The sequence below is a fragment of the Amblyomma americanum genome, chromosome 8 (genome assembly GCF_052857255.1).
Source record: "Amblyomma americanum isolate KBUSLIRL-KWMA chromosome 8, ASM5285725v1, whole genome shotgun sequence".
Classification (NCBI taxonomy): Eukaryota; Metazoa; Arthropoda; class Arachnida; order Ixodida; family Ixodidae; genus Amblyomma; species Amblyomma americanum.
The window spans coordinates 18,297,487-18,309,480 of record NC_135504.1 but is presented as its reverse complement, the minus strand read 5'-3'; the positions used below and the strand labels follow the sequence as shown (position 1 = coordinate 18,309,480).

The 11,994-nt window shown below is 46.8% G+C and overlaps 1 protein-coding gene across 7 annotated transcripts in view; it reads right to left on the bottom strand.

Annotated features, from left to right (window-relative positions):
- Positions 1-341: 341 nt before the first annotated feature.
- LOC144101013 (prominin-1-A-like) overlaps positions 342-11,994 on the bottom strand; it is a 53,394-nt gene continuing 41,741 nt past the window's right edge. For 4 of the 7 annotated variants that reach the window (XM_077633992.1, XM_077633993.1, XM_077633991.1 and 1 more), the window contains exon 20: positions 342-7,187. In XM_077633992.1, coding sequence (XP_077490118.1) covers positions 6,875-7,187 — 313 coding nt within the window. In that variant the 3' untranslated portion in view covers positions 342-6,874. Of the gene's footprint in view, positions 7,188-9,709; positions 9,778-11,994 lie in introns of all 7 variants that reach the window. The other 3 variants (XM_077633995.1, XM_077633996.1, XM_077633994.1) reach the window with 1 other exon arrangement.

Below are 11,994 nucleotides of genomic sequence, written 5' to 3'. Positions count from 1 at the left end.
CCAAGATATCACGACTAAAAATGATGCTCTCCCCCCCCCCCCCTCTCTCTCACGCGCGCGCGCACACACACACAGGTTCGGACAACTTGTGCTCCATCCCACCTATGTTAATTGTGTTAACTGGGAACGGCCAATGAGAAGGCCCACCCAGATTGCAGCAGCAATTTTAAAAATAATTTGTTAATTATAACACAAGCAGAGCTTTAAAATTTGACCCAAATACTCGCAAAGACCACCAGTACAGATTTGTTGCATTAGGATATCACCATCACAATCACTTCGTGTTCCCTTAAAACTCTCACCAGCACATTGTAGCAACCTAAAGGAAGAGGAAGTATATCTGAACATTCAAACAGTTTTATTCAACCACCAGGCAATAGAGTTATTCACGTATCTTTCATGGGTTCCCATTGCTTATACATATTCATGGACACAAGTCTAGCAGTGAATGTGGCATCTTGCTCGTTCCATCAAGTGCACAAACCTATGCACCTCCAATCACGTTTAGTAAGCCTGTAGCATTCCCTCCTCCTGCTAAAAATGTATGCATTGAGACATATGGAATGAAATGTCCTCAACACTAAAAGGTGTATTTTACCACAAAATCTTAATGTGAAAGACTTGGGAGTCTGTGAAATGTTCAAAAGTAATCTGAAACCAAGTAATGAAATGTTTTCACTGACGTCACTGCAGCTACAATAATGAACGACTCTAGTGGCGGAGAGCACAGGAGGCTATATAGATCCTCATCTTAGACAGCAAACTACAATTAGGACGCACTAGCACACTAACTCACAAGCCACCTGTAACGTGTGATACACTTAACAAATGAGAACTGTTCGTTGTTTTATGGCATACTGACATGCCGATTTGAAGGCGACGACATGAGGGGGGACGGCCGATTGTATACTGCTTTTCAGAAGTTGCCAGGCCAACTGTACATGTTACTGAACAGTAGCTAAGCCATGAAATGAGCCCACTATTGTCTAATTTACTCCCTAAATGATACCTAGCAACAGGATCGGAGTCCATATCGACTAAAACATCTCAGGAGCTGCAAATACAACTGCAGCTTCACAGCAGGACACTGGGACTGCACAATCCACTAGCAAAGTAGCCCAGAGACTTTTAAAACGCACTGCACAAAATAAATGGCGATGTAACGTGCAAGACGCCATAGTCGCTGCAAGTTTTACAATCAAAAAGAAAAGCAATTGCGCCTGGGTAGAATGACGTCAAAACCACGTAATGAACAACTGGATTACTTGACAGATCACCAGGCAATTTTGCTCAGTGTGTGAAAATTCGAAGTCTTGTGTCACTTATCACATATGTTGTGTCAGAACGGATATACATGCCAGCCCGAAACGAAAAGTCGCTCGCAAAATGTAAAAAAAAAGTGGGCACTACATTAATGCAAATCGATGGTACGAAGCACACACACACACACAGAAAAAAAAATTAATGCTGGCCACTTCGGTAATTGCCACATGGAGATCATTAAAAAGGAATACCAGGCACCATTGTTACGAGCTGTGAGAGAATGGCACCACCAGAAAAACACTGGGGACAGAATGGCACCACACGACACACCCAATACAGACTACATGACACAGCCCAAAATATATATTTATATGTATGTATGTATGTGTATATATATATATCTCATACCTAACAGAAGCCTTATTATTTGTCATGTGCATAATCTGCGACTCGCTTGATGTAGCTTGTCGCTTCGGTGATTTCAACAGCAGTATTAAAATAACAACAGGCTTCGCCCGTTCAACGGCTTCAAACTATGAGGGGGTCACGTTTCTCAACTCTACAATAAAGATTTGTTCAAAGGCACTTCATATGTAGGCTCTAAATTATAGCTGTACAGGCTCTTATCAAGCTTGTCTATGGCATTGCTCAACACAGGCATTGCTTTTGAACTTCAAAGAAAATATCTTTCTCTTGGCACGGAAAAAACTTTCGAGCTGCTACACAAGATGGTGGGCAACTTGAGGCCATGTTTGTTCAACTGCCTACACAACGCTTAATGACGGACGAAAAAACTGGATGACAAACGCCTAAAACTGAGCACTGGAGTGGGACTGTGCAGACAATCTGAACTCTTGAACGGCTACATTAACGGCATACAAATAGTGCCGACGAAACCTCCCGCGATGACCTTCAGTAGTCAAATTACTACCGCGAGGCTACAAAGGATGCGGCTCGCAGGGACGCACCAGAGACTTCAGCCCGCTTGAAACATTGCACATGGCGACGCTACCATGGTAGGGTAACATGTAGCTGCAAACTACAGCAAGGAAGCAAATGGCTTGGAATTCACACTCCAGCACCTATGTACAGTTGACACAACATGAGGGAGAAAGGGAGAGGGGGGTGCAAAAAAGTGCTACTTCTTGCCAACAGGAAAAACTGTCACCATAACACACCACAAAGACATGCCAAGCTAACCATCTCTCAAGAGGTTTTGCCCTCTATCATCATCACTTTGGAACCTAAACGATTTTTCTTTACACTGGGTATTTTCTTTTCAAGGGCATGCAAATAACGGGTTGGCAGGTTGGCGCCATAGCTGGCAGCAAAGCGCCACAAAACAGACGTCACGCGTGCAACAACATGCCCTGGGCGTGCCAGACTGTCGGGCAACAAGCGAACACAACTTTTGGAAGCGGTAAGATTGTAGGTGCTGTAACTGTAAAAGCAAAATGACAAAAAAAAACAGGAGACCTATACATAACAGCAGAGTTGGGAAGGGACCACAAAGGTTGTTAGAACATCAGTAGAAACGAGAACTTAATATGGCTGGCACCCATCACAGTTGTGAAGAACCTTTCCACAAAAGAAGAAAAAAAAAGGTCGATGCTTTGGCATGACGAAGCCACATGGGGGCATGGCAACCACAAACCAGGCTCAAGCGTACCATACTGTACCATGCCATTCACTCTAAATGTTTCCCCCAACAGTTACAATGGTGGGCTCTCCTTTCCTTCATGGCTAGGGCAACAACAAATGTGAAGTGGCCATGTCTGTTTAAATTCCAGCTTCACTCCAACTTCACTTCTAGCTCTACACCGTTCAATGCACAATCTGGAGCAGGTATACATGCCCTGCACGCTTTGTATACCCCAACAGTGCAATATTGGTGCAACACATCTTCTAGAAGCTGTATGAAAAAACAAGCTAGACAGCCTCCCGCCACTCTCCTAGACCACGCATACGCCACACGTCACAACTGAGAATTGCACTGAATATCCAGAGCCCTACGAGGTACACTAGGCAACAAAACATCCCTCTACAGAACTGCTTGCAAACGGACCCAGAGGATCAAGTGAGCATAAATGAGTACACTGGCAACGTTACCTACACTGAGGGTTTGCCCTCTCACTGAACCCACACTTGGCTACTGGCTGATGGAGAATAAGCATCCAGTGTACAAACAGTCCCACGAAGGAGTGTCAATCTTGTTCAGCTATCTTAAACAATATAGGCTGACTAAAGAAAGCTTCTCTGAATCTCTTGCTTCATCAAAAGCAGGTCACCAGAAACTGTCAGATGTCACAGCCAAGCTTAACTATGACCATTAGTGCTTCACAAATCTGACATCTCCAAGGACAAAGCTCTCAACAAAGTCACAGTGGAGGTCTTTGTCCTGAAGCCAAACTTACACTGGCTTGAGCCACACCAAGCCACAACTGACAATTACTGCCAGTGGTATCCTGGCCGCCATCATTGTAAGCAGAGCAGATACCTCGCGACGTCAGATGTGCAGATGCGATTTTCAATCGCAGCTGTGCACAAGCAAGCACAACGCTGCTTCTAGCTGCACCAAGCAGCGGTCACTGAGCTTCCCCAACAGTCCAGGCAGTGACAGCCCAAGCAACTCAACACTTGCAACGCGCTTCGAAATTGGGGGACTGCAGAAAGCCACAAACACGTCGCGGTTACTTTCAGGCAACACCCGAAGCAATCACTGCGGCGGCCTTGTGAGCAGTCCGGACGCTGATCAGATGGCCTCACAACACAGAATCAGAACTTCAAGCACAGCCCGAGCGAGGTCTTCTGCAGCATCGTCTGAGTTCAAAAAGATACATTATCCTTTGGCAACTTCGAGATGAGTGTGCGGGCTCCAACTTAGGAACGCAGAATGGCCCTCAAAGTCTTCCAGGAACCACTTTGCCGGAACAAGCACGGAGGGCAGAACATCAACGTCTTCTTCCATTTCGTCCTCCACTGCACAGCCTTTCACGAGCACCGCATCACCGTCAACGTCTGCTACACACGTCACTGACCTGTCCAACACAGAAGCGATGCAATTTTGCACCACTAACACACATGCTGATGAACTCCGACTGAAGGACCTGGTTGACGACCTTCCACACAACATTAAAAGAGCAAAAAAAGTGTACCGCATATCGCACAGTTCGGAAACCAAGCTAAACTGTATATCAGAGAGAAAAAACATGAAACAAAGTTTCACAAACTTGAAACGCGCTAATTAAAACCTCCAATGTTTGTGTGGTAACCTGACTGACATAGCAACCCTTCCAAACAAGTACCACCACACGTCCAATGCAAGCATGGCCAGCTCGGGAACAGCACGGCTACATCCGCCTCAAAATGTTGACAAATGCAGTCATTGAGATGCTTGCAAGCAGTGTTGCAACAAAGGCCGGTTGGCAGTCATTTCGCTTGCATTCTCCCACTCAACTTTCTCGGATGTAGCCAGTCAAAATTATTCATCGGCACAGAGAAAAAAATTCCTACAGAAACCAAGCAGCCCAAAGTGGCAGCGAGTTCGCTTCCCTCTCCCAAGTGACTTAGCATAAGAGTGAAACATTTGTAATTAGAACCGAAGTGTGTGGGAGATGAAACAAACCAAGCTCAGCGCTGCGAGCATATTTAATCAGCATGCCCTCTTGTAAGTTAGAAATCTGAGCAATAGCTCACAACATGAGCCTCAGGAAAGCACTATGTCAACACATAAGAGACAACAAAAAAAGATCATCTTGGCACAACCCACATGCTCGCACACAAAGGAGAACGCAACCAAAATTACAGTCAGAAGCAGTGGTACAATTGACTGTATGAGGCTAGTAACGTTGGAGATGCCCCAAGCAATCAGTGCCACGTCACTGAACATGGTGCTCACTGTCATCTCGGTGCGAACGCTACCAGTTGGTCCTAATCCTGCGCAACAAATGCTGGTACCTTGGCTGGTGCTGGTACGTGTTACTGCTGTAAGCCTTACTACCGAAATAAGAACTGACGCTTAACAGGAGAGTTGTGATCAATGTTCGACCTTATCAGACAAGCTGAAACAACCATACAGTGAGCTAGTACCATGCTGGTACCAAACCTGCATAAAAAGCTATCCCACGAATATTCTATGGCCAAGCAATAGTTTCTATGGCCAAGCAAGTCCAAAGCTGTGCACACGGTCCAATCACATCAATATGTAGACTTTTAAAACAGAGAGAACATGTAGATGTAGTGCATCTGACCGAGTTTGTAGTTTTGAACACTATTATAACTGGCATTACTACAGGGCCTTACAATAATAAAAGAAAATAACAAAGCAGCAGCTGAAATGCCACTGAAAAGAATGAACACCTGTTGGAACTTACTTAAAAAGGCAACTCCACAACAATAGGTGGCTGTCGCACAAAACTTAGAAACCTGACAATTGCTTCAATTTATTGAATTAAAAACTCAATGCCCTCATTGGCTTGTGGCACTAAAAATCAGAACTCCACCTGGTACATGCACCCTGTGCTTACTATCAACAAGTGTACATTTTACCGAAAGCCTAAAATCCGTGAGAAACATTTTCTGGGGGAACTATACAAAGTTTTAAAAACATGTGAAAAACAGTTCACAGAAACAGTGAACAGTCATAAACTAGCACTCAACAGTCCTCGCAGAGCCCAGTAGGATCCAGGCTTTGTGAATACTAACACCAACTTTTTACGTGCAGCCATTTTTTCTTTTTTCAATGCAAAACTGTATGTCACAACATTCAATGCTGCTTCAATGATAAAACAAAGCTGCTATACTAGCCTCCTATAAAAACTGCAGCCATTAGTATGCTCTAAATGCAGCTCACACACTGCTTTTTAGACTGAATTTTTAAACTTTTCCCATCATCATTTGCACACAACTGATGATAAAAAGCACCTACTTAATATAAAATGTTGCAAACATATGCTACAAAACAGTAAGAAATACCCTATATAAGCATTGAAGTCTAACAAAAAGACATAAATAGCTAATGTTAACAATTCAAAGGATACAAGCCTAATGTTCTGAGCCTGTACTAGTTCGTGTAAATTTACAAGTATTCGGGAGTTCAACGAACCCAAATGACGGTATGTATGATGAGCTGCTGCCGTTTTCTTCCATGTCACATTTCCTCGAGCAGCCCGCAGGCCAGACAAAAACTCAACAACTGAGGTTACCAGTACCAGCAACAGACCGATAACATTTTCTAGCAAACGTGCTCTCAGCAAGAAACAGGCATTAATGCCAGTGCCAACAACAACGCCATTACCCAACTTGGGATGTGTATAGCTCTGCCTCAGAAATAAATACTGCGAACCAGAAAACACCACTAACAAGTTAAAAGCAGCTGGCATAACCACACAATCAAACGAAAGGAGAAAAAAAAACAGCAAGAGACAGCAGCAGTGATGTCAGAGTACGGATGATCTAAGACGTGTGTGCACCCCTTTCAGACTAATCAACAGCCTGCCATGAAGACCAGCTAGGCAAAGGCACCAGTAACAGGTACCAGCATCGCCCAGGGCTACCTTCTTGCATACACACCGCCTCGTGTCTGACCAGTGGATCACCGGCGAGAGACAGCTCACGAGCCGGGGTAGTAGTATGGGGGCGGCTTCGCGAACTGGTTGCTCTCCCAGTCACCGCTGTGGCGCGCTGGCGGCGGCGCAGATTCGTAGCCCTTGCCGTAGTGCGGAAGGCCGGGGTCGCGGGAGTAGTGGTATGCAGGTGCTGGCGAGTAGGCGATGGCGGGTGACGTCACGGGACGGTGATGAGGTGCGGCGGGGTGGTCGCGGTACTCGGGGCTGATGTCATGGTAGTAGCCATCTCGGCTGTCGTAAGATGCCCGGTTTACAATGGCACTGTTGCCCCCCGTATGCCGGCGCTTGTGGTTCACACTGAAAGGAAAAGAAACAGCCGAGCCACAGCTTTACGACTGTTTTCATCACCAAGCACGTCAGATTGAATGACCCCGGTCCCCATGCACTTTGATGAGCTCATGTAAAAATTACAAACTCAATTCTAATCACACCACATTAAACTTACTTTTTTTTTCTTTTTTTTTTCAGTGCAACAATCACCACGGGTCATAAGTTAAGAAAGGAGGTGATTACATAAGACAAAGTTATGGAAAGAACTGCAGTCCTGTTAGTACAAAACATGCAAAAATTGTATTCCAACCTCCCGCAGCAACATTCACTCGATGTCAAAGGCAGCAATGACACCTAAATTAGTGTTTCCTGGTACAACGATTCGAAACATAGAAGAACGAGAATGAGCACTGATATCAATGAGCTGCTCAACTGGTGCCTACGCTTTACCAAGCTAATGCACATCTGGCTCGGCAAGCTTACTGTAACAGCTGCGCTCGAGTAACTCCTAAAGTAGACAAGTGGAGGGCGTTCTTGTCATCTGCGTCGCAAGAGAAGTTAAGCCAATTTTCGTGTGCTTTGTCTCTAACACAGCCAATTTTGAGGTAAATGCAGGAATATCAGCAGTGTAAAACGAGTGAATGTCAATGAAGTGCCCTTTACCCATACCGGTTGCCACTATCTACGTCAACTGGTATCTCAAAATGCACAAACTTAACAAGAAGAGAAGGATACTCTGCATGCTATTTCTCTGACCCTTGTGCCTGCAGATAGAAACAGTATCTCTTAAAAACCTATCGAAACCTCAGTTAACCCAAAGCATTGCAATTCAGCAGCAGCAAAAAATAGGGTGCAATGCAGGAGCTCCCACAGGCATAGCACCCTCACAGTTTCAGGGGGAGAAAATGTACAGCCTTTGTCAAAAGTACTAGAGCCACTCCAGCACACTTTTGGAGCACCCTGCAAGCCCCACTACAGGGCTCCTACAATGCCGCCGAAAATTGGAGACTGCCGCACGGTAAGGAGGGAGAGCTCTAAGGCTCCTGTTCTGTACAAAATCTGGCAGTGGTGATGTGAGCGGAAAAGCAGGAAGCCCACCTTAGGTCACACGACCATGTGACATCATCACAACCTGCCCACCATGGCAGGCGGCAACCTGCTCACCCAACTGTGAGCAAACTGGCCATCATGGCAGGTGGCAGCTAAATTAACGATTAATGTTGCTGATGGGAAGAGAAACAGCTTGTGTCTCACAAGCCCCACCGAGGGCTGTGTTTGAAACAGCCACCAGATGGGGCAGTAGCACATCGCTTAACTGCTACACCTACAAATGAATGTAAGGTCTATTTATGACGTGATCAATGCATGTGAAATCAAGAATGGCCAATTCCACATATATGGGCATATAGACAAAACCTAGATGAAGTGATACGCAAAGACGACTCCAGGCCACTGAACTGACCTACCAACACTATCGCTTCATACCCTTCAGGCATAGCTTAAGTGCCTCCTCAAGTTTTTAGTCTCTAGGGCCTTGGCACACAAACAGCAGAGCGACAAGACATCATCATCACGGTCCTGGTCACTTGCAGAGTGGCACTTGCACTGTTTTGCCAAAGACTGCACGTACTTGGTCTGAGAAGACACAACGGGAGCTCCACTAAAAACAAAAGCGACAAGCAATGGCACAGAGAACAACACGAAAATGACATGGTTCGAACAAAGACACACAAAGCCACAGGCCGATCTTGCAGCAGCTGCTCACTGCCCCCCGAAAGAGAAGAAAGAGAAAGGCCCCTCCCACACAACCTGGCACGGAGGCCAAAGGGCAGTTGCTGCAGAATCGTATGTGACCTGATCTCCACAGAACAATAATCCCGAGAACTGCAGCCTGAGAAACACCATTATGGGATGCAAGTTTTTCTGCTGGCACCATTTCAAACCACACGAGTTTCAGCAAGGGCATCAGATAACCGTCACCTACTGCCTGCATCATAGCAACCATGACAGAGCATTTAATACTTGCTAGTAGGCGAGGTGACACCAAAATCCAAGGGGACAGGCGGGCTGGCCATCCAACAATGAGTGCATCTTCAGCCGGGAGTAACGCTATCATTCCCATGCAGACATTAGAGAGCCTCCTTGGACGCTGAAGTCAAAGGGTGTCTTGTTTTATGGAGTGAATCCCAGTCTGTGGGCATCACCATCAGCCATCACCAGTTAGAGGCAGACTTGAAGACCTCACCGAGCAGTGGATACAGTTCGAAACACATGGATACATGACCTTCCTTCCCTCGCGGTGGGAGAGGGCACACGACAGCGCACAGCGACAAGACGTACAACAGTACACCTTCGGAGCAGACAGACGACCCCAAGATGACAGAAGAAAGGACAGCAACGCGAAGCAGGAGATAGAGATAGAACCCAGACAAACGGACGTAGAGAACACCAGACAGGACTGGACGGAAGCAAGAAGGAAAAGGCAAGCGTCCTCGCCAAGGAGAAACAGGGCAGGACGAGGAGGAGGGTGACGTAATCAACAAACCCACACTGGTAGGGGTGGTTATCGTAGCCCTTATTGTCCTGGCCGTTTTGCTGGGGGGGCACCTTTTTCAGCCTGCAAACAGGGGTGCCGCATGGGGGAGGGAGAAGAAGAAGACCCTTCTGAGCATGCAGCATGCAAATCAGAAAGAAAAAAAAGCAAAGATAAAGGGAAAAAAAAGTTACACCAGCCGAGCTCATCACCAAGAGGTGCGGGTACGAACTGCCTTCCAGACTGTAGCTCAGCACCGTCTCATCCTACACAACAAAACGTAGCACTACACCTATTTTCACTGATGTGTTCTCGCTAAAGCTAATCCAGATATGTGCCTATTTTACTGTGTGGTTACCCAAGACTAGCGATAACATACCGAACAGAGCTAAGTAGGGAGCGCTCCACTAGTGCTACACTCAAAATTCTACACAACAAAGTAACGAGCAAAGCAAAAATGCATTCCCCGTGTCCGTTATCCCTGTAAAACGAGACAACGGAATTGGACAACAAAAAACCGGAACTGGGCCCAAACAAGAAAAAAAGAAAAAGATCGCAATAGTACCCTTCTGAGCTACCATGGCGATCTAGTCCAAGACAGCAGATGATGTTAATAGCAATACAGTCGATCCCGGATATATCGAACCCGGATGTATCGAATTATTGCCTATATCGAACAGTTGAAAAATCCCCTTGGGAATCCCATGCAAAAGTATAGCGTCATTGTTCGCGTATATAGAACTCCCATGCACCGGCATATCAATGTATCGAACTCCGTGCTGAGCTGCGCCCCGGCAAATGCGCTTCTCCCACCATACCCCACCTTGCAAGTGCGCTTCTCCTCACGAAGCTCTCGCGATGTTCCCGCGACCTCACGTGCGCCGCCCCGCACTCTGAGAAAAGGGCGTGTGGGTAAAAGGCTCGTGACGAGGAGCACTTGAAGTGCGATTGGGTGTGAAAGGGAAGCGGGAGGGAGAAACTACACTGAGTGCAGGCGCCTGTTTCCTGTGTTTTGGTTGGCTGACACCGCTGGCGCAGCGAGACGAACGAGGTCATTGCAACTTGGGCTTGTGGTAGTGCGGAGGCGCGGAGCGGTGCGTTTTTCTTTCCACTTTTGTCACGTGTTCCGGAGCCATGGCCGCGAAAAAAACGAAGAATTTCGATTTTTCAACAAAGGCAGACATCATTCTACGGGTGGAGGCTGGCGAGAAAAAGCCGTCGGTCGCCGCAGCGTTCAGAATTCCTCGCAACACCCTGAGTACGATCCTCAAGAACAAAGCCGATGTTAAGCTGAAGACAGTGCAGTCCAGTCGCCCTGGAGCGTGTCGTGTACGCGTCCCAACCATTGACAAGGTCGAGAAGGCATTGTACACCTGGTTTTTGGAAACACGTGCCAAGAACATACCTGTTGACGGCCCAATACTGATGGAGAAGGCCAAATGGTTTGCTGTGGCCTTCGGAGAAGAAAGCTTCACTGGTGGCACTGGTTGGCAGCAGCGATTTAAGAGTCGCTACAGCATCGTCGGAAAGACCGTTTCGGGCGAAAGCACAAGTCACATAGAGAAGTATTTGTCCGAAGAGTGGCCAAATATTTCCGACGGCTTTTCGCCGTCGCAAATATTCAACGCAGATGAGACGGCACTGTTTTGGCAAATACTGCCAAACAAGACTCTGCATCTGAGGGGCACTGCATGCCATGGTGGAAAGAACAGCAAAGTGCGCGTATCGATTTTGCTTGCTGCAAATATGGATGGGTCATCCAAACTACAGCCGTTTGTTACCGGAAAGAGCAGGCCGCCACGCTGCTTCAAGAATGCGAAAGGCCTCCCGGTTCGATACGCGTCCAATAAGAAAGCTTGAATGACACGCGATTTTTTCGTTGAGTGGCTACAGGCGTGGGATGCCCAACTGGAGAAGTCTGGCCGCGAAGTTTGTCTTCTTCTTGACAATTGTTCGGCCCATCATGATGTCTGCCCATTAAAGCAGATTACCTTCAAGTTTCTGCCACCAAACACAACGGCAAAACTTCAGCCTCTCGACCAAGGCATTGTGAAAGTGTTTAAGGTTGGGTACAGACGACGACTGGTGCAGAGGCTCCTAATCAACCTTCGATTAGGAATCGAACTCAAGGTGGACCTCCTCGGAGCCATTCAAATGCTGGCTGGTGCTTGGAACGACGTGAAGAAGAGTACGATTGTGAACTGCTTCCGCAAAGCAGGCTTTATGGTAGCTGCAGAAGACGGATGTCTTGACAGTGAAGACGATGACGCTGGATGCCTGGACAGCGAATTTCGCGAGCTC